Source organism: Carcharodon carcharias, chromosome 19, assembly GCF_017639515.1.
Source record: "Carcharodon carcharias isolate sCarCar2 chromosome 19, sCarCar2.pri, whole genome shotgun sequence".
Lineage (NCBI taxonomy): Eukaryota > Metazoa > Chordata > Chondrichthyes > Lamniformes > Lamnidae > Carcharodon > Carcharodon carcharias.
The window spans coordinates 8,681,678-8,709,148 of record NC_054485.1 but is presented as its reverse complement, the minus strand read 5'-3'; the positions used below and the strand labels follow the sequence as shown (position 1 = coordinate 8,709,148).

At 43.3% G+C, this 27,471-nt stretch overlaps 1 protein-coding gene across 1 annotated transcript in view; it reads left to right on the top strand.

Annotated features, from left to right (window-relative positions):
* LOC121291676 overlaps positions 1 to 25,138 on the top strand; it is a 51,138-nt gene extending 26,000 nt beyond the window's left edge. The window contains exons 3-5 of the mRNA XM_041213171.1: positions 808 to 909; positions 20,562 to 20,637; positions 24,834 to 25,138. Coding sequence (XP_041069105.1) covers positions 808 to 909; positions 20,562 to 20,637; positions 24,834 to 25,123 — 468 coding nt within the window. The 3' untranslated portion in view covers positions 25,124 to 25,138. The remainder of the gene's footprint in view (positions 1 to 807; positions 910 to 20,561; positions 20,638 to 24,833) is intronic.
* Positions 25,139 to 27,471: the final 2,333 nt, after the last annotated feature.

The following is a 27,471-nucleotide window of genomic DNA, read 5'->3' as shown; positions in this document are numbered from 1 at the left end:
GATGTCAGGCCGCTCGGGCGACATCAGCGTGTGACATTTTAAGCGTTGGTGTGCGGACTCCGCCACCCGCACACCAGCCAGAAGATTCTGCCCATAGTGTTATTAATTGGAAGCCATCGATTATTCCATTGCGGGTAGTTGTTCTTCACGTATTGGGTTGTGCAGTGAGTGTCATTGGGCTATGGGAGCGAGGGGAGGGTGAGTCTGATCTGGTCTTCATCTGATGCCCAGTACAATGCAATTCAAGCATGGGAGCATTGAGGCTAATCCTAGCCCTTTCACTGTCAGCTCCAATGTGATTGGTATCTCACCACGGACTGACCCAGTAAATGAGCAATATCCACTGCCACCATTCTGTCAGCCAATGAGTTGGAGGTGGGGCAGTGGTTATGGCCAGGCTGACAGCAAATAAAGTTTATTAACAGGCCAGATTCTATTTAAACAACACACATCAACAAACAGTCTACAGAGTCTACTTACAAAGAGTATCAACCAACTATAGCAAACAGAACTTGTGATTGAAACTGCAGCGACAACTCCTGATTAAAAACAGCGTTACATAAAAATATGGTGATTGGAGATTACATGAAATTAACTCCAGTCACTTATAGCAATACAGCCTCCATTTTGGATGGCATACATATTTATTGCTGTAAAGCTATGTTTCATTAATTCATTATTTTGTCTAAGGGCAGTCTTTTGAAATACTAAAGCTAAAAGATAAGAGTGGAAATGATAAGTGACACTGGGTCTGGTATTTGAATCTATTTAAGTTTAACAATCCTTCCTCTCCTCTTCTTGTGTCAGGCAATCGTAAGTGATGATCTGCCAGGAGAAATGTTACAAACATGTCCAGCAAAGGATGCTGCATCAAGCAAAACAAAGGTTGAAGAAGCAATTCAAAATCCTGTAAGTGTTTCTAATTGATAATATTCCTTTACTGTGTCACCTGTGTTAATCTAAGATTTCAAGAAGTCTCCCAATGAAGATCAAGTGGAGACATGGGTGTCTTTGAATAAATGTGAAGGGAAATGGATTGCTTATACTAAGTAAATGCATCATGTTGTGAGGTATTGCATCATAGAAACCAAGAGTTAGCTGATTAAAATCAGGGATAATATCCTCTTGCTAAGGAGGATGAAGGGTAATCGGTCATGGTAGCATAGTAGTCAGGGTACTGGGCTGATATCTCTAATGTTGAGAGTTAAAACCTATTGTGGCAAGAAATTAGATTTGTGAAATTAAATTTGATAAATCTAAGCACCAGGTAAGAAAAGTTGTTGGATTATCGGACGCTAATGTACTGCCACATGTATGTGCCTTTTCGTACATCTGACTCCAGTCTCTCATTGCCTCTTGAAACTGCTATCCAGAAGTGTACTTTACCTGAGGTTCCCACCACCCACCACTCACCACCACCCCCCCGCCCCTCTGCACCTCCGCACCCTAACCCCCACAAACAATTGACCAACCTGTCAATGTGCACACTCCACCCTCAAGGAGATTCAACAACCCAACCAGTGGGTACTTTTAAAGAAATACTAACAAGGACACTGAGCAAAAGATGTGACAATGTAAAGTGACCACTTTCTGGAAAATTCCTATGTGGATTATACTGACAGATGTGTCCTGAGAGAACATGGAATGTCGCACCTAAAAAGGTGCCATGGTCTTTTTAATGCAGAGACAATTGAAAGGGAGATTATTAAGATGCCAAGGACTGAACTTTAATCTCCTGTGGTTGCGGAGACAAAGGAATGATTACCACATCTCAGTAGTCACCTAAAATTCATCTCCTGTTGATTTATATCTCAGAATGTGTAAAATGGTCGGAGGTGAAAGGCAATAGACTCTGGGCGAAGATATGGGGCAGAATCTTGCCCTTGTCCTTGCCCTGGGGTATGGGGGGGGGGGTAGGGGGGCTGGTTGGGAAGCCGACTGCTGCCTGTGATCAGGGCCAGAAGACGATTTCATGGAGGTGGGCCAATTAAGGCCCGTCCAGTGTGCAACACGAGCAGCAGCGCTCAGCGCTGCCTGTGAGGGCGGGGGCAGGGACATGATTGCGAACTTCCCCCATGCGCGGGAGCGTACACTTGATAATCTCCCTGACACACACAGCTGCCTCAGGGAGATGAAGAGTTATTTTTTTAAAAATAAAGAAACTGAAAATGTAATAAAACACGTCCCCCTCACGTGACTCGGTCACATGAGCAGGGACGTGTTATTAATTAAGTTTTAAAATTTTTATTTTATTTTTATTTGCTTTAGGAAACCTCATCCTGCCCGTGGATGAGGTTTCCCAAAAAGTGCAAAGGCCGCTTGGTCTTTTTGCCTGCCCTGTCAGCTGTAAGGTTGGACGGGCAGCGAAAAATTTAAATTAATCGATGATAATTTAATGGCCTTAACAGGCCTTTTAATTGTCAGCGGGCACGCCAGAGTCTGCAGCCTGCTGCCGGCCAAAATATCGTGCAACTGCACACTGTTGTTGGGATGCTCGCCCGACTTCAACGCACGTCATCTCACGATCTAGCTGGTCGGCTGCGTGCCTGCCCGCCAAGCTAAAAATTTTTGCCCATTTTTGTTTCCTTACAGGAATACACAGGGAAAAATGGGTTAAAAAGCTAGCTGCAGAGCAATGCAGTGTATGCTGGTGAGCTATGAGTGTGACAACAAGACCAACTTGTCGCCCCCACAGTTGTAGCAAAATTTGTCTCTCTGTTGCTGGAGGCAAGGCTCGGCAGAAGCCACAACCAAGATGGAAATAGGACGGCTTCTTCAGCTATCCTGCAGAACCAAGTGTCTCCAAACCAACTGTGAAACTGCCAAAGTCAGCCCTACCGGAATCACCCAACTTAATGGCCGCAATGTCTCAAGGACAAGCCAAATACTGATTCATATATCTTTTTCTAACTTTTATTTGAACTTTTAACTTCTCATTTCTGATCTGTGTGTACGTGTGTTGCATTTTTATTATTTTTCTCGGGTTTTCAGTAACTAATAAATTTACTTTTTCTTTGACTCAAGTAAGCCTAATTAAACTGGCTCCTTCTAAAAGTAAAAACGTCTGAACTAGGAAAAAGTAACCACAGGGGGTTAGGGATTCTTTTCAAATTAACCATTTTGTAACTAACCAATGGGATTGAATAAAGAAGGGGAGCCAGCTCATTCCTCCTCACTCGGGTGCATAACAAATTTAGGGTCCTGTTCGGGAAGTGAACAAACTGGGGGACTTGCCTGGGGGCCAGTCATAACAAATTGGGGGCTGAGCGCTGGGATATTTCCCACAGACATGTTGCCGGTGGTTACCAGTAACAGTTGTTGGCTTATTACAAAGAGGAGAAGAGTCAATTCTCTCTTAACTCTAAACTCGCTCTATTCATGTCGTTAGATCATCTCCATATAGCTTATAAGTCAGGTCAAATATAGACATGCAGTTTACAGCAGGTTATACAGTTTATACCCAAAACTAGGATCTAAACACACACCCACTAGGTTTCTCTGACACTCCCTGAGTGGTCACAGAATATAAAAGCTAATACCCGAAAAGGAGAGCTGACGCTGGCCAGGTGTTCCGTTCTCTCTCTCTCTTGCGTCTCTACATTGCTGACGTAGGTTCTTCTGCTTCTGCGATGGTTGGTCTCCGGAGTTCCCGCTGGCTCCACGCCCGAAATTCTCCATTCTTATACTGAATCTTATCTCTCCAAGCAGTGCTGTCTCTCTCCTGCTGGTTTAGGCCTACTTGCCTTGTCTGTGGCATCTTCTCATTGGCTTTGTCCCAAGGACTTAGGTAGCATTACCTCGATACTCCTTTCCTTCAATTTAGGCTGGACCTGTAATGAACAAGTGTAATTTCTATTCTTATTTAGTTTCTTTTAAGTACTATTCTAAGTCCAGTCTCTCCTTATACTGAGCCAGACCATCAATATCCTGTTCCCAATTTGTTTCAGATCATAACCATCCGTTTCTTCTTAATCCCCCTCTTTGTTTTATTTTTCTTTCATTTTTTCCCTGGATTTGCCTCTGCATGTGAACGGACAGTATCAAATTTGTGTTCAGTCACCTCCTCTTTGATCTGTAACTGGTCCTGTTCTTGATGTCCCTGACCTTCGGGATTCAGAACATCATTAGCATCAAGCAGCACATGCCAATGGTGATTATGTTGTTTTTCTCCCACTAACTTTAGCTGATTAATGTGATACCAGCCATTCTTGTCTGGTGTCATTAATATCTTGTATACAGATGGGCTGGCCTTGTCTACTATCTCATAGGGGCCAGCAAACTTTGGACTCAAGAAAGAGGTGGGCTGGTGTATTCTAATCATTACTCTTTGTCCGGGGCTCAACTCTATCGGGCTGGCTTTTGCGTCAAAATAAGCCTAGCTTTGCTGTTTCTTCTTTCCCTGTTGGTGAGCAGCTATATAATTTGCTTCTTTTACTGTTTCCACTAGCTGTTGTACCCATTTTTCTGATATAACGTGGCCTACCTCGGGTTCGGACAAATCCAAACCTACCAACCCCTCCGTTCCCCTCATGTTCCTTCCTGTCATGAGTCTATAAGGAGTGTAGTCTGTTGATGAAGCCACGGTAATCCTGATTATCATCAGCACATAGGGCAGAATGACCTGCCAGGTTGTCTTGTGCTGCTGCACCATTTTGGCTATCATGCTTTTCAATGTCCGATTCATTCTTTCCACAATTCCACTAGACTGTGGTCTACAGGGTATGTGGAATCTCTGTCTGACCCCAAAAAGAGTCATAACATCTCGCATTACTTGGGCTGTAAAATGTGTTCCCTGATCCGATTCTATGCTTCGGGGTAAACCCCAGCGGGTAAACACCTTTTCTTATAGAATTTTCGCAGTAATTTTGGCTGTGTTTGTTCTGGTCAGAAAGCTTCCACCCATTTAGTGAAGGTATCCACTATTACTAGAATGTACTTGTATCCTCCTGGAGCGGGGGGAAGGGGTCCTACACTTTCTATCTGTAAATTAGTCCAAGGCTCTTCTACTGGCCTAGTAAGTCGGAGGGCCCCTTTCCTAACATATCTATCGGGGTTGTGTTGTGCACAGATCAAACCATTCTTGACATAGTGTTCCACGTCACCTTTCATTCCGGGCCACCAGCACACCTCCTTTATCTGATCCAGGGTGCTCTCCATCCCTTTATGTCCCCATAAGTCATGGTGCCAGTGGATAATTTGGTTTCGTCCCCCCTCTGGCACCACAAATTTTCCCTCACATAAAACCACTCCGTCTTGAATATAGACCCCCTCGTGCCTTTTGTAAGTGCCTGACTCTGCTCCTTCAATTAGTTTTTTCAATTCTCCGTCTTTCTTTTTCTCCTCCGTTAAATCTATTAATTTGACCTGCTTCTCTCTCTCTGGCCCCCGATTTCCCCAATCGGTGGCTGCCATTCCTGTCCACTTACAGCACCTAGTTTAGCTAGTTCATTAGCTTTCCTGTTCCCTTTGGGAGATAGTTTTGAATGAGCTTTCACTTTTGTGACCCCAAATACTTTCCCCTATGCTTCTTCAAAAGATGTACCGTAATAGCGGGGCCGAAGGAAGGGGCCTTCCATCGCTGAGACAAATCCTCTCGCTTCCCATAGGGGCTAATGTTCTGTGAGGCTATTACAGATATACATGCTGTTTGAATATATGACTGATCTAGGCAGAAAGTATTCCGGGTGGCCACTCACATAGATGACGGCTGCTAGTTCTGCCCACTGCACACTCATGGCTTTAGGTAACTTCAAAGCTGCACTATATCTTTCCTGTCCGTGTTCATCCTCCATGTATATCCCACAGCCAATTCTCCTCTTCCCATCCTGTACTGATGAAGAGCCATTCACAAAAATTTTTAACTAGGGTTCTTCCTGTCCTGTTTCCTGTTTTTCTGCTTTCAGGCCCCGTCTTACTCCCTCCCTTTTCCTTTGATACAAATGGGACCTTGGGGTCTTTTGCTATCATCAGTTGACATTCATGTTTTTCTCCCTGATAAACTAAGTTGTCTGCTAACATAGTGGTGGTGTTTACCCCCTTTGCAGTTATATTTCTCCCTTGCAGCAACAATGTCCATCTAGTGATACTATTTTGGCTAACTGCACCATCCTTAATCCTTCCGTCTAACAGTAGCTGTACAGGGGTGTGTGCCGTTAATATTGTAAGTTGGTTTAGTCCCACTATATAGGTAAGATGCTGCACTGCCCAAAAGACAGCTAGCAAGTGTTTTTCGCATACCGTATACCCCTGCTCTACTGGTCAGAGTATGCGTGAGGCGTACGCTACTGGTCGTAATTTCCCGTGTGTCTCCTGTAATAGAACTGCCGAGAGGGTGGTGTCTGTGGTAGCCACCTCCAATGGAAAAGGCTCAGGTGGATTTGGGGTTTACAGAGCAGGTGCGGCAGCTAGTGCTTGCTTTAGAGCAGTCGTGGCCTGGGTATGTTCTGTTTTCCACTCCCAGGCCACAGTCTTTTTTAATAATTCCATTAGCGGGGCTGCTTTTGTGGCGAATCCATCAATGTGGTCCCTGCAATATCCCACCAAGCCTAAGAAGGACCTTAACCCTTTCACATCCTGTGGAACAGGGAATCTGCCAACTGTCTCTACCCTTCACTTGTCATTGTCCCTCTTCCCCGGTGTCAGAATCACTCCCAAGTAAGTAACTTTTTGTTTCATGATCAGCGCTTTTTTAGGGTTAATATTTAATCCCAAGTCATGTAACAACTGCAGTAATTCACTTCGCAGTTGATAATGTTCCTTATTGGTTTGTAGGAGTAAGTCGTCTACATACTGCACTAGACATTCAGGCCTCGATAATCTTTTTAACCCTTCCCTCAGCTGTTGGTGAAATATGGACAGGGAATTGTGAAATCCCTGCAGCAGGGCGGTCCATGTATATTGCTGTCCTTGGAAAGTAAATGCGAATTTATATTGACATTCTTTCTCCAGTGGAATAGACCAAAAACCGTTACTTATGTCCAAAATCGTAAACAATTGCGCATCCTCATTTTGTCAAACTACTGACTCTGGGCTAGTTGCTACAGTAGGGGCTGTTAATGGGGTGACTTTGTTTAATTCTCTGTAGTCTATCGTTAGTCGCCAGCTACTGTCGGGTTTCCTCACCGGCCAAATAGGCGCGTTGTTAGTAGAAGCTATTGGTCTTAATATCCCTTGCTGCAGCAGATTCTGTATCACCTTCCCTATCTCTTCTTCTGCTTCTTCTGGGAAACCGTACTGCTTTTGTGGTTTAGGGTCTGGACCTTGTATACGCACACTCCCGGTCATTTTCCCACAATCATGTCTATGTCAGGCAAATACTATTGAGTTTTGTGCGATAATTTGTTGTACTTCACGATCGTCACTCATGTCTCCTGGTTTTATCCACATTTCCCCGATCGTGCATATCCTATGCTGATATTCCCCCACCGGGACGAGTGTGTGATTTATACTGCCTATGCCCAAAGGCATTTGCCAAATCATACAATTAACGGGGTCAAAGCTGAGTCCTGCTTTGGCCATATAGTCACTCCCTAATATATGTCCTCGTTCTCTCGGTAATTTGATAAGGACCACTGAATGCTCTATCACCATGTCTCCCACACCAACTTCTCACTTGTGAATGCCTTGTGAATCCGCTTAGAATAATTTTGTTTTGAATTTTCCAATCTACGTCATTGATCTGAGTGATGTTAATGGTGGTACGGGATCCCCCTGTGTCCCAAAGGAATGTAATAGGGCGGCCTCCAACCCTACCGTTCACTAGGGGTCTCCCCGTGTCACCCACCGCGTGTCACACACCCATAACGGAGAGGCCTGAGACCGTCATTGCAGTTCAGGGTACAACCCAGAACTCGGTGATATTTCTATCACTGCCCTACTGGGGGAACAAAAACTTGGTAGAGGCACAAATGAGGCCCTTCCATGGGTAGGCTCAGGTTTCCTCCCCGACCTCCATACTCTCGTCTCAAGTTCGGGCAGTCCCTTGCGAAGTGTCCCTCTCGGCCACAGTTATAGCATCTGGACACCTCACCCTGAGTTCTCCCCATTCCCAAGAAGTTTCCTTTTCCTCTACCTCTTCCCACTGTCTGATAAGCTGGAGGGGGTTCCCTCTGAGTAGGTCCCCTCCCTTCTTTTCTCCAGGTTGTTGCCTGATCCTTAACAGGCATTGCTCTGTCCCTGGATGTCTTGGGTAGTTTTGGTGTTTCCCTTTCCCATACTCTAACCATCTTCCTAATTATCCAGGGCTCTGTATGTGTGTCATCAGTGGGATCAAACTGATCTAATGCTTTCTTCGACTCCTCAGTGCCATGCAACACTAGCGTTCTCAGCCATTGGTTCCGGCTGTAAATTATCCTTATCTAGGCCTATGCCATAGACCCCTTGAAACACCGCCCCAGTGCGAGCCGAAAATGCGGTGGGGTGTTCGCCTTTTCTTTGCTAGCATTTCATCAGCGCCTCCACTGGGTCCGCTTTGTTATCACCCAGGTAATACCTGGTCCTTTAAGGCTTCATTTGTGCCTCTACCAAATTTTTGTTCCTCCGGTAGGGCAGAGTGTATATGTGGATGTAGGCACATTAGGATTAATTTTCTTTCCTCAGCATCGTCTAAGCCATGTACCCCTCTCTGTTCCCTGACCGCTAGGAACAACTCCCTGGGATCATCCCCGGGCGCACATATCCCAATATCTTTCGCAATATCCCTCAGTTCTTATAGCCCAAGTGGGGTGGAATATGTCATATTCGGGCCAGCAGACCCCTGACCATCTGCCCCTGCTTGTGCTCTGGTGGTTACAAGGGGGTCCAATGGGGCAGACGGTTTATCCGGTTCTGGAATATATACCGGCGGTGGATCCTCCGGTGGAGGTTCCCCATCACCACTGCTGTATCTATCTGCCCCGTCTGCTAAATCATCCCAATCTATATCCCCTTGACTGTTTTCTTCACCTCTTCCGGGTGCGAAAGCACACACTATGCCCCTCTGTGCGGCTAACTGATCTTGCAGCCTCACTATCAGTTTCTGACACTTTGTGTGATCACCGGTACTGCTCCTCTTCTCCTGAGCTGCTCTGTGAATCACATTCATAGTAGTTTTTAAATCACTACGTTGTTGTTTCCATCCCTCCACTTCAGCTTTAGCTGCTTGGGTTTCTCCCTCTCTCTTACTCTTTTCATTAGCCAATTTTTCGCACTGTAACTGATATTGGTTCATATGCATCAAATCCACACTTCTCTGTCCCTTTAGATCAGTTACCTTCTCACTAAGGCAGGCTATCTCCTCATGGAGTTTCTTATTTTCTTCCTCTTGTCTGTCTCTCTCCCTCCTAGCCTGCTGTCGGCATTCTATCCATTCCTCAAATAAACATCCGATCGCTACGGACTTCTGTACCTTTTTAAATTTCTTATCTGACATCTTTGTTTGTACAATTCTCCAAAGGGTCTCCCCAGCGGGTTTTCCCTTGTCACCAATGTGACCAGCATGCTCCCCGTATTGCAGCCACTTCCCTATTACATATTTTTGGAGGAGTCCCTTCCAGTCAAAACAATCCAAGTCCCCAGAGCTTGGAGATTCCCTTTGATTCGTCATCTTATGTTAACAGCTATGAGTTAACCCAAACTCCTGTTCTCTGTGTACTTTGCCCACTCGGTTCGGCTCGAGTCACCAGCTGACTCAACGGAGAGATTTATTCTCGAGCCCACCCAGGGACACCAAATATGTTGACCGGAGGTTACCGGTAATGGTTGTTGGCTTAGTACAAAGAGGAGAAGAGTCAATTCTCTCTTAACTCTAAACTCACTTTATTCACATCGTTAGATCATCTACATATAGCTTATAAAACAGGTCAAATATAGACATGCAGTTTACAGCAGGTTATACAGTTTTATACCCAAAACTAGGATCTAAACACACACCCACTAGGTTTCTCTGACAATCCCCGAGTGGTCACAGAATATAAAAGTTAATACTCGAAAAGGAGAGCTGACGCTGGCCAGGCGTTCCATTCTCTCTCTCTTTCGATGTTGTCTCTACGTTGCTGACATAGGTTCTTCCGCTTCTGCGATGGTTGGTCTCTGGAGTTCTCGCTGGCTCCACGCCCGAAATTCTCCATTCTTATACTGAATCTTATCTCTCCAAGCTGCGCCGTTTCTCTCCTGCTGGTTTAGGCCTACTCGCCTTGTCTGTGGCATCTTCTCATTGGCTTTGTCCCAAGGACTTAGGTAGCATTACCTCAATATTCCTTTCCTAAGTTAGGACTTGTGTCTTATCACATTCCCAAGAAACTCAGCTACTTCAAACCGGTTCCAGCCAGCTCAGGCCAGTGACTGGACTCAGGTTACTTCAGGTCAAAAGTTGCTTTTGCCTGTGTCAGCAGTTTGGCTGCAGTCCCTGGCCAATGGACAAAAGGAAAGGATCGGATTGGGGAAAATGTATTGTTCCTTTGAAACCAATTTCTAAAGCTGCAAAGAGGTTTCCTTGAGTCGGTACCACCAAAGTGTAGAAATGGCCACATTTGACGCCCGGGCCTTCTCTCGAAGAAGGGGAAGTTAGTTTTGAGGATTCAAGATTTCTGTCACTTGAAAAGCTCAAAGAGCCAGCTAGGTACTTAGGACTATAGATTCCCTGGACTGAGATGAGACGTGTAACATTACAGTGGGTGGCCGGAACGTTACTTCGTGAACGTAAGACAAAACTATGAGAAGAAGTAAAATCACTGAGAACGCAGCTGGAGCAGAAACAAAGGGCGGAGTTTTCCACACCCACCCGTCGCTGGGATCTTCCCATCCCGCCGCAAGTCAATGGACTTCTGGCTGTGTGGGGGTAGTGGGGGGGGGAGGCCTCTGCCTCACCCGCGGCGGGTCCCATCCACAACGGGGCCAGAAAATCCCGGCCAAAGAGTTGGAATTCCAAGCATCACAATGTGAGAGAAGAAGATGAAGAGAGGGGGGTGGGGGTGGGGGTGGGGGGGGGGAAGGGAAGGAGAGGAAGCTTTCCAAAGAGAACGGAAAGAGAGACGGGGAAGAGAGAGGGACAGGGAGGAAGCTTTCCATAGAAGACTATGTGAACTGGAAAGGAAGAAAAAGGCAACTGAGGCAGGCCAAGGGCTAACACTCCTGAAAAGTCAGGAAATCAGAAGAGGCTGAAAGGGCTGGAGGAGACCAACTAGGATCTGTAGGAATACAGGGAACTCAGAATGGTTCAGAGGCCTTAAAGGGGGCAATAGAACCTGCAAGGGTTGGAGTAGCAAGGCAAGGGTTACTGGCAATCGAAGAGCCAGGGAACACACAGCCAAAGTCTGCAGAGAGGCAGAGAGCTGGAGAGCGTTCAGGGGCCCAAGAGGAGGCAATAAATCCAGTGAGGGATGGCGTGGTTAAGAAATGGCTTCCTGAATTTGAAAAGGCCAAGAGTTAACGAGCATCCAGAAAACATCAGTGGAATTTCAAACAGGCAAAGAGGATCACCTGGAATTGCGTTAGTAGGTACATTTTTTGCAGAATTAAACAGGGACCAAGGGAGTTCCAAGACAAGTCAGGAGACAGTGAGAGAGATGCCACAACCGGCTGCAGAGCCACTGGAAGTTATAAGGGCCAGACAGGCCTGCAGAAGTATAAAGAAACAAGATAGAACCTGAGTAAGATAAAATACCAAAGATAGACCGGCAGTAATGGAAGAGGTCCATGAGGGACCTGTAAAGGTTAAAAAGGAGGATGGGAATAGGCTAATGATCTGTTTGGCAAAAGGCTTCATGGCAGATTTAAATGGGTGCAAGGGGAGTTCCCAAACAGGAAGGCAAATAGTGAGAGAGATGCCTCACCCAGTTGAGGAGCCACAAGGGAGTATGGCAGGAGCCAAATGTCCACTTGGATGCAGTAATGTTCCTGAAGACGCTGAGCAGGTTAGGGGAATGTAAATTCCCAAGCCAACAGAGGGTGCTAATGCACTAGGGTTCTGTTTGATGGATACATCAATGGGAATTTAAATGGGAACAGGGAAATGTCCAATTGAGTGGGGGTGATTCCCCACTTAGCTGAAGAACCACAGGGCACAGCAGCCTAGCCTAGCCCAACCTCCGTGAACGAAGATATCCCCAAAGATAGAGCACAGAACAGGGATGCAAAAAGATCCCCAAACCAGGCAGAATGTTTTAAAAAGAAAACAAGAAGCTGGTACCCCTGCGTGATGAGCCGTGGGGTTTGGCTAGCCCACAACACTTTTTCCAGCTATAGAGGGGGAATGGGGAGGGTCCCAAGTAGATGTGCAGATGGCGAGGGGGACGCCTCACCTAGTTGATGAGCTGCAGGGCAGTGCAGCAGGATCTGGACAGCTACTTGAAGGCAGCAGTGTTCCAAACAATATGGGACAGGTTGGGGGACCAACCAACCCCTCCCCAAGGTAACAGGTCAGGGAAATCCACTACCCTTGGGACTACCATGCGGGGAGTGCAAGTGTAGTTGGAACCAAATTGAACCCAGAGCCCAGTCAACCGGTGAATGTCTACCGGGGTGGGGTGGACACCTCAGAGGATAGCCAGGAGGAACAGGAAGCATTCCCAGGTGGACCCCTGGCAGATAGTTTGGCAGACCCTGGAACCTCAAATGCTCAATCAACAATCCTGACCCTGGAGCAGTCGAAGGATCTGGCCAGCCTGCTCAGGAAATTGCAAGAAATTCACAGGGATCTGCTGGAGGGTACCCCACCAGCTTATTCCTCCTCACCTGGGAGCATCATAAAATTGGGGTCCCATCCGGGATGTTAACCTCACCTGGGGACCAGTTGTAACACCAGAGGGCTGCATGTGGAACTCTATCGCAGTGTAAGCTGGAACATTCAAGACAGGGAAAGGGAAAACATTTTTTAAAAATGATGTAACCAGCGGGAAATAAAGCCAGCCTCAGTTATTTCAGGAATATGTATTTTGGAAATACATGGGGGCAAAATGTACGTTTAGTTGTAAAGAGATGACATAGAGGTGAAAGGTGGCACAAACTGGCATTTACTGTGCCAGTAATCAAGGTGCCTGCTGTCAATCCCAACAGAGCAAATGATGCCAATTGGAAAAAAAATGATACAGGCATTGGCCAAATATTTGATTTCCACACGTGAATCTGGGCACCACAGAGACATCCCCTGCCTAGCCGAAACCTGCCATCGTCTAAAATCCAGATTCCTTATTTCTTTCATCAGATTCCCGCCAGGAACGTAAGGTGGCTTTCGTGTCCCTGTTGCTTCAACCCTCACACCAGCTGAGGTTTTACCCTTCCTCCGGTACACCCTACAAAGAAAGCAAAAACGTTTTCCTTCAATTCTGCGAACTCACAAAGCTCCAAGAAACAATCTTAGGATAGGACAATTATAAATAAGTTATAAATGTACCAGGCGAGTGGGAAATGTGGTACAAGGTGAATGGCTGACCATCAACAAAGTTGGAAAATACTAGAGGCTTCCCTGTTAATCAGTATTTTAACTAATAAGTAAATTACCAATTAACTATTAGAAAGTAGCCCAAGGGGCCTCTGAATACATATCAGATTAAGTTAATCTAACATTGTATATCAGTGAGGAGATTATAGTTTGGAACAGTGTGTGCCATTTTGAGCACCCTACCTTCGAAAGGATATAAGTTTCTAGAGAAATCTTTAGAGGAATAACAACTTGCCTTCTTATTGTGCCTTTGAGTGTAGTAAATCATCAGGGACAGTAGCATTGTGGAAATATTACTGCACTAGTAATCTAGTGGTCTGGACTAAAGTTCTGAAGATATGAGTTCAAATCCCATGACCGCCAGGGGGAATTTAAACGTAATTAATTAATAAATCCAGACTAAGATCATTAATGGTGATCATGAAACTACCAGATTGTTGTAAAACCCCAGCTAGTTCACTAATGTCCTTCAGGCGAGGAAGTCTGCTGTCCTTATACATGGTCTGACTTACACGTGACTCCAGGCCCATAGCAATATAGGTTGATTCTCAACTGCCTACCAAGCCAGTTAGCTGTAGGCTGCTCATCACCTCATGTTAAAAGGCAAATAGGGATGGGCGATAAATGCTGGCCTTGCCAGCAAAGTACACATCGCAAGAACAAACGTTTTTAAAAATCCAAGACTCTTCACAGGCCCCACAATTGGACAACTTTTGACACTGAAGCCAAATGAAGAGATATTGCAACAGGTGACCCAAAATCTTGGTCACAGAGGTAGGTTTGAAGAACCAGCTTAAAGGAGGAGAGAGAGGTGGGGAGGCAAAGTGGTTTAGAGAGAGAATTCCAGAGGCTAGGGCTTAGGCAGGGGGAATGATTTAAAATTGGGGATGTGTATGAGAAGAGAATTGAAGGGGTGTAGAGATCTCTGAGGTTGCGGGGCTGGAGGAGGTTGCAGATGTAGGGAGAGCTGAGGCCATGGATGGATTTGAAAGAATGAGTATTTTAAAAGCAAGGTATTGCCAGATGGAGAGCAAGTCAGAAGCCCAGTGATGATGGATGAGAATGAGTTGGGATACGAGAAGCAGACACGCTAACAGAGGTAATGAGTTTTAGCTCTATCTTCTGTTGAGAGGCTCAAAATCAAACTTGGTGTGAAAAGAATAATAATTGAGGGAAGAACAATGGTCCAGGTCTTAGCTGAATTGCCTAGATTGAAATGAATTATTTTACTCATCACTATTAGGGGGACACTGATTCAAAGTTATGAAGCCCTACATTAAACTGGAGATTAGTTTTTTTTTTAAATCCAACTGAGGAATGGGCACAAAAAGCAGGTGACAGCAAATAGGTTTGGGTTGATAGGTTCACAGAGAAGCTAATGGGAGGCAGTTACTGACACAGGGTATCCAAAAAATGGAAAAGTGTTCCATCCTGGCATCCCCCTCACTTTGAGTAGTAAACCAGCAACAAAATGTTCAATACCATACAGAAACAAAACACAGGATAAGAGATCATGTGATAAATGACATCACAGGCAAAGAAGTCAGTCGCTGGTAAGTGCCAGTCTGAGGTTTTATCTTGACTGTTCTTTCAACTTTTTTCATTACCATATTAATTGAGCTGGAGAGAGAGAGAGAGATTCACAACTCCATCTGGGTGCTAATGTACCTGTCATAGCAGATCAAACATGCCAAGCAGTTAGTCAAAATCTTCAGACTATTTTAGATCTACATAGACAGCATCTTCTGGTTTACCCATCTATTTGCAAGCTGCAATTTAAGGCTTAGTTACATAGATGCTATATTTTAAAAAAAACATTTTTGGTGATATATTTTTCACAGGTCTGGATGTTGTCTCCCAATTTAATGTCATCTTTTGAAAATTTTGGGGATTTTTTTTCTGACCAGGCTCTTTGTATTCTGAAAAATCGAACACTTCCATATCTGATATCCATTGGCAACGTCAAGCATTCCCAGATCAGGCATCGTATTCTTAGATGCAGAGTAAAGCTCCCTCTGCTACAACAACATGCATCATTTCCAACCTGCAAAGGACATCTTCTATTGTAGTTGTGTGACATCCCTGCATTTCTCATAACAGTTTTGTGCTTTAGGCTCATCACACCTTTAAATCTCAGCAAAATCTCTTTTTATGCATAATGTTTCATTGAAATGAAACAAATATTAAGTGCATTTATCTCAGGGTTTCCAGGTGATAATAACATTGAACAATTACATTTAAAACAATTACCATCAACTGCATTTATTTTTTCATGGGCCAGTTAATAGATTTTCAGCATTCAGTGTAAATGACACATGAAACTTAACTGGGATTTCTTGATTGAATATATATTTTTGAAATCAAATACAATGCTTATGCAATTTAAAGGAAATTGACCTGGATTTTTTTCTGCATTTATAACTGTTAAATTGCAATGCTCCTTTACAATAAATAATCAGACAGCCACTGGGAGGAAGATAATTGTTCCTCAATCGTTGTGCTTCCTAAAACATTACACTTATGAACAGAAATTAATAAATAATATCTAGTTGATCTCGTGCAGCAATGCTCACAGGCAAAAAGAAATCTAATTTTAAACTATTAAAAACAATATTGATGATCATCAATTATTTTATCCCCTAATTATTTTAGTTGTTAATTTTGAAAACAATTTTAATTGTTTTTCACATCAAATTTTTAAAGTATTTTCCTTTGCTATTTGGCTTACAATCCTCCGCTTCATTTTGTTCACAAAAGAATTATTCTTTTGTGAAAAATGTTTACTCGTGAGGTATTGCATTTTGTGTATTTATGTGTATTTCACAAACTGCTATCTCTTATTTTTAAATGGTGCGCTTATACTTTAACAGCATAGTTGTGATGAAATTTTGAATCTTTTTTATTAAGCCAATCAATTTTTTAACAAAAGAGGAAGGAACCAAGTGACAGTGGAAGTTATTGGGTGATGAAATTTGGGGCTCGAGAGCAGCTGAAAGTTAGACCAGGAGTGTCACTCATACAAGGAAAGTAAGAAACCAAAGAGGGGAATTGTGGAGGCTGGGGGAGGTCTGGAGGAGGGTGCCCTGCTATCAGAACTGACAACTGCGGAAGTGTGGTTTGTAAAGGGAATGAGAGGATTGGACTGAAAAGCAAGAGGGTAGCCTTTGGAACAGCCAGTTTAGGGTGAGGCCGGAGAAGTTTGGGTTGCATGGGTGGAGGGCATGCTAGTTTCTGGAATTTGTTCCCTTTGTTGTTTGGCTGTATTACATGAACCTCATAGTACATTTGCACCATTTGCACAAGCATTATGATGAAGGTTGAGATGAACAGCCCCCCTTGCCTCAGAATCTTGAGTCTTGAAATCTCCAATTCTCCCAGCATACAAACGTTTGGCTGGGCAATTGGTGAGTACTCGTGCATCATGCAGGTAACTTCCCCTTCAGGAGAGGCAAAGGAGGGAGAACTGGTGAGGGTCCTGCTGGATGACATCATCCTGCTTTTTCTTGTGACATCAGCACAGAGAGGAAACATGAGAAGATTCTGTCTCCCCTGTGACCTAACTCCATATACCCACACTTCCCCCATATCCCTTAATGCCTTTGGATAGCAAAACTTATAAATCTCAGTTTTAACAATTAATCTAGCATTGGTTGCCCCTGTGGAAGAGAGGTTGGAATACTTAAGAATGCTTATAATGAACCTTAGCCTGGTTATTTTTCATAAATCCAGGGAAAATGAAGTAACTGCAGAAAGTTACTGACTTTTATCTGTCAATTCCTTTCAAGAAAACAATTTAATTGACATAGAAACTCAAACATCTTTTAACAATGTTACTCATCAATCTTGCAATGGAGAGTTTTTTTTTTAATGTGCGCTCAGAACTCACCATGTGCAACTTCCAGTCACAACAACCAGTCATTTTAAAACCTAGCAGCAAATGGAAATTGCATTCTATAACCATAACAAACCAGTCGTTTATAATGTATATACTGAACACATCGCTGGCAGGTAGCCGAATTGAACAAAGTGTCTCACAAAGGAAGATACCATTTAGCATTTTAAAGGAGCAATCTGATATTGTGGACTGGATTTGACATTTCCCCATTGGCAGGTTTGAAGGCAGGGAGCTCATAATCCAGAGGGTGGTCTGCCTGCTGCCTACCCACCTGCCCCTGACCCCAATAGTAGGGTAGTGTTGGATGGTCCACCCACCAGTAGACCAACTGAGGTACTTAAATGGGTAATTGATACCCACCTAGAGGACTCGCCCTGCCATTGCTGGGATTAAACTGACGGCAGGAGAAGCCCATGCCAAGCAGCCCCACCTCCCACCCACCGCACCCCCCCACCCCAGCCTTCATGGACTGGTGCTTGGCTGGGGTGGGGGGGGGGCATCCCTCCACAACTGGCACCCTGGGCCCATCGGAGCCACCCATCCCCACCCCCCACCCAAGCTGTAACTCCCCCGCCCCCGCCCCAAGTTCCCCTTCCTCTAAAACCCCAGCCCCCACTACCCTCACAGACCTCCAAATACTTCCAAAGTTCCAATCCATTGCAACTTGCCTCCTCATTGCCCGTGTGCAATACCAGCTGTGGCCACTGCTCCCGCTGGCGCCAGAAGTACTGGAGAGAATTGCTGGCCTCTGAGGCTGGACTTCCTGACCTTGAGAGTTGGAAATCCCACCTCCAGCCTATTAATCACTGATTAACTGTTGATTGACTGTGAGGCAACTGTTCTTCCCCGGGGTGGTGGTGGTGGGGAGGGGGGGGGGGGGGGGGGGGGGGGTGTGGGGGGGGTGTTGCGGGGTGGGGCAGGATGATGGCAGTGACCATAGCGCCATGTATGATTCAGCCCTGTATATTGAGAGGAACAAAGATCATCAATCCTCTTGGAGGTGAATAAATCCTTATTTGGGAGTATTGCTTTTATCATATATACATTGAGACCAAACAGCAGATTTCACAACCCACTCTGGACACAAACAGACTGTGTCATTGTACAACAGATGAAGCTAAAGTGCCCTCTGTTGAATATTCTTTCAATTCGCTTCCAAGATGAGGGAAATAGATTGTATTGGTCTCAATAAGCACTGCACAGAGCCTTTGGGGCTCTGTTGCTTAAGCGGTTCCAATACCTTTTAATCTCAGGGTTTATATCATCTTCCAATGATTTAATCATTGTAGCTATTCCCAAATTTTCACAAAGTGATTGTAATGCTCTAACAGAGATCAGTACTGACCTCGTGTACATTCATGATTTTTTTCAGTTTATAAACCAGTTTCTACACCAAGAGAATGTGAAACCACTTCTACTTCCAATGAGGTTTCATGCACTAAAACTACAATCATGCTGTTGGGTTTACAAGTAAGAGGATGGTTCCAGGCTGACGGTGAGCTCTAGAGGAAGATCAGCTGAGTGGTCCTGATTAACTCCAGCAGCATTCTAAAACTGAAGTACTTTACAGAATTAACACCACTGTTGGAAGTAACTTACACAATGGCTCAATTGGCAATTATACACCTTAGTGTAGAATTGAGACAGATAAGGATGGTCTTGGATACAATCTCTTATCAGCACATCCCAGGTAAAAATACAAAATCTATGCTAATGGCTGTGGATGAGTGCAGCAACAAGGGAGCTATTATTGGCCTCTGAAAACTCTTACGTTATCGAATTACAGCAAGTTAAATTTACCTACCGCTAGTAGTCAGCCCTATTCTACTTTTCATTCCTGGGTGAGCTAATAATGAATTGCTTTACAAGTAGAATTGGTTTGAAGAGCTAAATAACCTACTCCTGTTTCTCTGAACAGGCTCATTATATGCATTGAATGTAACATCTAAAGGGCCATTTAAGTTGCTATTCTGTCTCCCTCATTATCTTTAGATAGTTCTTTCAGCAGCTGTCAGTCTTGGCTCAGTGGTAATGTTCTTACCTCTGAGGTGGTGGGTTCATGTACTCCTACAGTGACTTGAAAACGTAATAAAGAAAGAGGCTTGCATTTGTAGAGGTCATTTCATAAACTCCATGTGTCCCAAAGTATTTGAAGCCAATTAAATATTTTTGAAGTGTAGTCACTGTTATAATATAGAATGCACAACAGCCAGTATTGGGTGGCATTTCAGTGCAGTGGTGAGCAGGTGCTGCACAGTTGGATGAGATACTAACATAAAGCTCTGCTTAAAATCTCAGATTAATGCAAAAGATTGCATGTCACTGTTTGAAGAAGAATTGAAGGTAGACACCCCCACTGTATTGCCAATATTTATCCCTCAACCAATTATCCAGTCATTATCTCATTGCTGTTTGTGAGGCCTTGCTGTGTGCAAATTGGTTGTTGTATTTTCCTACAATAGTAAATGGACTTCAAAAGTATTTCATCCTGTGGATCTTGGACCAGGCCTGTGAATATAATGCCAATGTATTTAATACAGTTGCAGATTGTACAAGAGGGCAAAACCTCAAACTTTGAAGTGGGAGGGTGAAAATTTAGTTTACCTTATGCGGGGCTGTAGTGTTTTATAAATTACAATGTGCATTTTGTCCACTTGAGGCTACCATAAATGTCTCTAACTGAATACATAACTATTTGTGTCCCAAGAAATTCACAGGTGAATGTACGGCATGGATGCCAAAGACTTGCTTCTTGGCATTTTCTTCCTTTATAGCCCATGCTATTGTTTAGCACCTTGGTCCCTGGAAGCCAAACCTATAGAATTTAGAATACCTTCACCCACCAGTTTCCTACTTTTCTCTAACATGGCACATTGGAGTACAATGCAGTGTGCTGCCTACTAAAATGAAGACTGCAGAATTTTTGAGTGGAATGGTAACAGAAAGTTTTGAAGTTGGTATTTCTGAGAACTGACAGATGCAGAGTAGATTTTACTGCACAGCGCTCTGCACAGTGGAACCACACATGGCCATTCAGATCGTTGTGCCCAACACAATCTTCTGTCCAGCAGAATCAACGTGTGCAAGACTGACAACCCACTCATCACCAGCATCAATTCTTAGTCTGCGCTCTCACTGTATGAGGTTTTGCATCTCAAGCACGAGTTCCTGAAGCCTACCCCCCCCCCCCCAATCACCTCTTTTTAGAATTGATGACGCACATTAATTACAAATATTTTTGTATTTTAGATCAGCCAAGTCATCAGCCTGGGGGAAGATAAAAATACTTCTGCAACAAATGAATCTGACACACCAACAGAGAAAGGTAACTTTATACATAAATCCATATCCTGACTTGGAGGCTGCAACTGTCAACGGCGGATCATGATAGCAGATTTCTTCCCCAGAGAGCAGTGGAGGCAGGGGCATTGGATATTTTTATGGCTGCGTTAGATAGATTTTCGATTGATAAGGGAATCAAAGGGTATCGGGGGTAGACAGGAAAGTAGAGGCCACAGTCAGATCAGTCATGTTCTTGTCAAATGGCAGAGCAGGCTTGAGGGGCTAAATGGCCTGTTCCTCCTAAGTTGCATGCTTTGTATTTGAGTAAACATGGATATATTTGGGATAAATACACAGGGTAAAGTTGTTTATCTTATTCTCACAAGTGGATGCAACAGGTGACAACATACAGGAGATTAGCTCATGATAAATGTATGTTGCCGATGGTACTCTGAAGCTTGGGTGACTGTTATGCCCCTAATGTGCTCAGAACCCAAGCCAGAGAATGAAGTAAAAAGGAGGCTGAGCATAGAATTTAACAATAGATACCATTTCACCTGAAGGGCTGGTTATGGGATTCCTTCAGGTAAATATTAACTTTGAAACAAACTCAACAGGGTTGTGGAGAAAAAAATCATTCGTTCAGTTTGAACATGAGCACAATTGCAAAATCTGTTGGTTAACATCTCGTAAGACCTCAAACAGGACTTGGGTTTGTGATCACTAATTCCCTTGCCTAATGGTTCATCGCTAAATGAATAGAATAAAGAAACCTTGAAGATAAAGTAAAATTTGAATCGGATCTTGATTAGGCCTCACGAGTACTGTGGATGGTTCTGGTCTCCATACTACAAGAAGGATATTAAAGCACTAGAGAAAACGTAGGAAAAATTTAAGCACTAGCAAAGTGCAGGATGTTTCCAGAATTGAAAGGATGCAACTGTCGAGAAATATTGAACAGGCTGGGGTGCTTTTCTCTCGAAAAAAGGCCAAGAGGACAATTGATCCAGGTCTTTAAAATTTATGAAGGGGTTCAGTAAGGTACATTTGGAGCCCAGAACAAAGAGACATAAATAATGGATAGTCACAAACAGAAGAAATAAACATTTTAAGGGGAGTTTCTTATCCAGTGACCATGAAAATTTGGAACTTATGGCCACATGGAGTGGTTGAAGAAGGCCAAGTTGATGCGTTTGAATGAAGGCTTCATGAGGAAGAGGGGAATAAAGGGATGAAGCAGTGAAATGGCAAGAGATTATTAGAAACTGACATTGACTAATTGGGCAAAATGGTCTGTTTCATTGCTGTAGATTTTGTGTAGTCCATTTATTTCATGTCTTATCTGTTTGATAGCAGTAAAAATGTGAAAAAGTGTGGTGCTAGCAGACCCGATACTATTCTTGTATATAAATTCCAATCAGAAGTCTGTAAGTGGCAAGTTCTTTTTTGTATGTTCAATCAGAAATCAGCATTTACCTTAATGCAGCAGAAAACTTTTCTGATGGACAGCATAATTGTTCAGTCACAGGATTTTTAATGTTCACTTGAACCAAGGCAGCAAAGGGTATTCTCTCAATTAACCTCCTCCCTCAATCAGCTCCATTGAAAATGGCTGGTCATGAATGTGATTGCCTTTTGTGGAATGTTGTTGTCTGCAAAACATCTGCTGTACTTGCTTGTCCACCTTACAACAGTTGCTCTATAATTCTTTGCGGTTCAGTAATTCTTTGTACCTGAAGTAATTCGCTCTAAGGGCCCAGGTAAATAGAAGCCGTCCTTCAGCTGCAGACAACCAACTTGGATTTTGTAATGAACTCGATGTTTCTTATTTGAAACGGATAACTTTACTTCAGAGCGGGTTCAGAAGCTACATACTTTGAACCAGGTCTACGACTAGAAAGCTCCACCCCCAAGATTACCCGTGCTTAGGGCTCATTCGTCAGTACAATCACGTGATCCCTAAAGCAGAAGTAAATGTTTTACCTACAATTACTACATTCCTCCCCCTTTCTTTTTTTTTAACATTTCTTATTTACAAGAATATCTTAATCTGCAATATATGCATATATACACAGGCCATGCGATTATAAATTAATTCTCTGAGGTGGTTTTCAAATCCGGCTACAGCAACGTAACTCTATTACTTGAGATGCTCCCAGCGGATTGACCTGATCAAGAACTGTAACATCAGGGACATCCTTAGATAATGGCAGTTCAGGATTAGGTAATTCAACAGAGACATCAGGTATGTCTATTCTAGGTCAATCTGTCACCTCAGAATTAACGTTTCAACATCAATTACAGGCAGAATGGTTGGTTGTTGGAATGTTTCTCTACTCCTTAGATGATCCACAAGTTTTTGAACAATCCGGTCTTCCACTTCCTCTTGGAATGACAAGGGTCCAGTTTCAGAGACAATTATACCAGGAACCCAACTAGGTCCATTTCCAAAATTCCACATGAAACCTGAATCTCCCACAGTAAATCTTTGAGCTTTGCGAAGAATATCGTGATTCAATTTCTGTCTACTCTGATTCTTCTCTACCTTACCCTCTAAGTTTAGAAACAACAGACTCAACCTTGTATGAAAGCAACGTTTCATCAATAATTCAGACGGTGTTGAACCCGTAGTTGCGTGAGGAGTCGTACGATAATTGAGAAGAAAATGTGAAATTCGAGTTTCTAACGTACCTTCAAATAACTTCTTCATTCCTGATTTGAAAGTTTGCACTGCTTTTTCTGCAAACCCATTTGATGAGGGATGATATGCTGTTATTTTAATATGCTTAATTCGAATCAAGCTCATGAATCGCTGAAATTTTGCACCACTGAACACAGTGCCATTATGCAAAAAATAACTACCGGTAGTATACTAAAACATTGACTCAGCTTTTCAATAGTTGCAAATAATGTCGGTAATCTCACTTCATACACATCCACCCACTTAGAATGTGCATCGATGATCACTAAAAGCATGGTACCTAAGGATGGTCCTACATAATCAATATGTAGTTAACCAGGGTGGACTAGGCCACTCCCATGGATGCAGTGGAGCTGAAATAGTGCTTGACCATGCTTTCAATGTCACTATGCCTGGCCATCAGACATAGCTTCAAGCAAGCATCTTCATCTTCCAAATGCCTGGATGCGCATTGTGAAGCTCTGTCAAGAGTGGTTTTCTTCCTTGTTAAGAGATAATGACTCTTGATCCACACAACAAGATTCAATCTTGACAACTTAACTCTGTTTTACGGGCACGGAATGGTCTAACTGCTTCAGACACTGGTGAATTCGACCATCCTTACAATACCTGACCTCGGACTTTTGACAAAATTGGTTCCCAGTTTGTCCAATTTCTTATTTGCATCACACAGACCAGCAAAGAGTCTAAGAAGTTCAGCACAAGTACAGCTTCTTGAGGCACTGGAACATGTACAATGCTATCTAGTAACAGAAGATGACTGTGTGTGTCTGCATTTGCAGTATGCATATCAGAACAGTGCATAAAGGTGTACTCATGCTGCCAAAATCAAAGCCCACAATTGAATTCTGGCTGAGTCTATCGGTGGGATTGCTTTATCTTCACTAAGTAAACCCATTAGTGGCTTTTGATCTGACACTGGTGAAATGTCACCCATGCAGGTACTGATAGAATTTGTTGGCTTCAAATATTATGGATCAACATTCCTTTTCAAGTTGTGAGTAACCCTTTTTGGCTGCAGAGAGGGTTCTGGAGACATATCCTATTGGCCTTTCAGGTTTGATTTCTGCCTTTTCTTCTTCTGTTTGCCGCAGAGTTTTATCTCGTCCTTCATTTTGATTTCACAGTCAGCCATATTTCTCTCTGGTGAAATCTTAACTTGGTTCAGTTCAGTGGTTGTGCTGCTCATGGTTTTGTTACCCACTCGCATCTTGGAAAGTTCCATGACATTTCCTTCTAATGCCTCCGTTGTTTCAATCAGCTGATTCTTCAGCTCTTCTGTCTCCTTCTTGTATCTTTTGGCTTCCCGCTGGAACATTGAACATTGTTGTGTCTTTTCTGATGACCGTTTCTTCAGTTTGTCCAGAGTGGCACTATATTTGTTTCATTTATTTTCATGATTTTCCAGTAGAACCAACTCTGACTTGAGGGACCCTAGCATCCTGTGAAGATCCTTCAATTTTTTTTTTAATAGGGGCTTCGTTGGCTGGTCATTTGAAAATATTACCTACTCTTTTTTTTTTTGTTTTGTTTTACAGAGATCCACAAAGATCATCCAGCAGAGGACCCAGTACAACAGCACCTACAAAACCACCTAGAACGTGATGTCTTCATACTAATGGCAACTCATTTAACACTTGTCATCTCTGTTCTAGTGTTGGGTTGCAGGTGTTTATACGCCCACAAGTATAACATGCAGGGCACTGTTGATGTGGAAGAATTGCTAGTGACTGTAGGTTTAATTAGTTGTATAGTTGTTTCACTTTTTGCATTGCTAGGGGCTACCATAATTTTATTCATCCGCATACTGCTAGCAAAGTTCCCATAGCTGGAGTTCACCTTTCTAAAGCAATAAATCATTTAGTTGACACAACAAAACTTCATGGATACTTTATTTAGGGTAGATTACTAACACTGGGAAAGTTTGGCATTTGGCACAAAATGTTTTTAAATATGTGTATGCTTATTGTTTAAGAACCTAGACAAGTTTTGGTGCTGAAGTCCTCCTCCAGAGGTTTTAGCACAACAAGCTGACATTCCAATGCAGTACTGAGAGAGGGCAGCACTGTCAGAGGCGCTGTTCTTTTGGATCTGACGTTAAATCAAGGCCTCACTTGGCCTCTCAAGTTAGTAAGAAAGATCCTTTTGCATTACTTTAAAGAAGAGTAAGGGAGCTCTCCAGTGTCATGGCCACTATTTATCCCTCAACATTCACCATTTAAAAACAGATTATCTGGTCATTATCTCATTACTGTTTATGGGAGTTTGCTGTAAAGAAATTGACTGCCAAGCACGTTTCCTACATTACAACAATGGCTACACTTCACATGTACTGCATTGGCTATAAAGTACTTGGGGTGGCCTAAGTTCATGAAAGATGCTATGGAAATGCAACTTCTTTCCATATAAACAATGAGTCCAACTGAATAGTGCCTAAGCATCATACTTCTGCATGGTCCTACCTTAAATCAATGTGTCCCAACTTTAAACAGTGACACAACGAAAGGCAGCAGTGCAAGATGAGACCTCTAGGTCAGCAAAACATGATTTGCCAATACTACTGAACACCTCTGAAGCAAACACCAAGTCGTGTGCCCTTATAATTTGTATTAGTTGGAGAGATATGCCAAGAATCATACTGTCTGAAGCAACAGCCTCCAAGTTACCACCCAAAGAGGCATTTCTGGCCCTCAAATCCCAGTGTTCTGGCTCAAGAAGCTCCATTCTATTTGTATCTACATATCTCGCTGACTGGTGTCATCTGCATAGGCTGGATGGAAGGGATACCCTTAGTGCAGTTTTCTGACTGATGAAGTACAAACAGAAAATGCTGGAAATACTCAGAGTCCGGCAGCATCTGTGGAGAGAGAACGTTTCAGGTGTTCTAATGAAAGGTTACCATTCTGAAACTTTAACTCTGTTTCCCTTTCCACAATTACTACCTGATCTGCTGAGTATTTCTGTTTTTATTTCAGATTTCCAGAATCTACAGTATTGCATTTTTGGCTGACTGATGAAGATGTGCTAAATCAAAACACAAAGACGTGCTGGTTTCCACAGCTTAAAATAAACAGAAACATATGAAAGGTTGATTTTAAAGGACTGCATGCACTTGAGTGACAAAGACAAAATACCCAGATTCTCATATTCTATAGGTCCAAATACCTTTTCTGTTTCTATCCCGGGTACAAACAAGATATGTTTTTAAGTCTAATCTGGAAATGGCATAAGAACTTGACATATAAGTAATGTAGCACTTGTAACATTTTAGAACAGGCCAGTTACCTCAGAGCAGTGCAGAAAATTCACTTAGTTCAATCATTATTGTTACAGCCGGGGCTGCAGTGTTTGTTTTAATTGGTTAATTCAGGTCTTGTTGCTTGTTGATAAGAAAATGTTTGCTACCTGATTTCTGTTTGCACTGGGATGAAGAGAAGGCAATTGTTCAGGACTAAGAGGTCAATCCCTGGTTGCTGCAGCTGGTCAACAAGAACGTCCTCTGGAACCTGGATTCAAATAAACCTCAGACTGATGGGATGAAATATTGCTTTCTAGGCTAATTATAAAGGCCTTACATGAAATAAGCTTGTGGAGTCCCCTCCCCCACACTTCCTAACGGAGACGTGGTCAAAGCTCGAAACTGTCCCATGAGTGAGCAGACTCACCGGGACGAGGCCACAAAACACCTGATGTTGGAAATGAAAAACCATGACAGTCTAGGGTGTTCTCCTCTGCCTTGTGTCAGGGGAGGAAAAGATGAAGGTTTACTCTGTACCTTAATTTTCCCCATAATTGCACAACAGAAATATCAAATAAATGCATATCTACAGCCCTCTTATGCATCATTTATAAGCCATAAAGCAGAATGAAGGCCTAGGAAAATGTCTCCAGTCCATCTTCTCAACGAGGATAATGAAACCTGATAAGTTGCCACCATATTATTAGTGGTCAAGGGTGAACCTTCAGCAGGAACTTTGGAATAAGGTACATGCACAATCCCATAATTAGAGATGGGTTGTCAGCTTTGGATCTGCTAGCACTCAAAAGCACACACTGCTGGTTTTCTCATCTTTCCCAATGTCCCCCAAGCCTTTTAGGCTTTCTCCTGATTATGTACAGCCTTGAGATAGATAGAGATCCCATAATGACAATGAATGCTGGATGCAACACATGCCA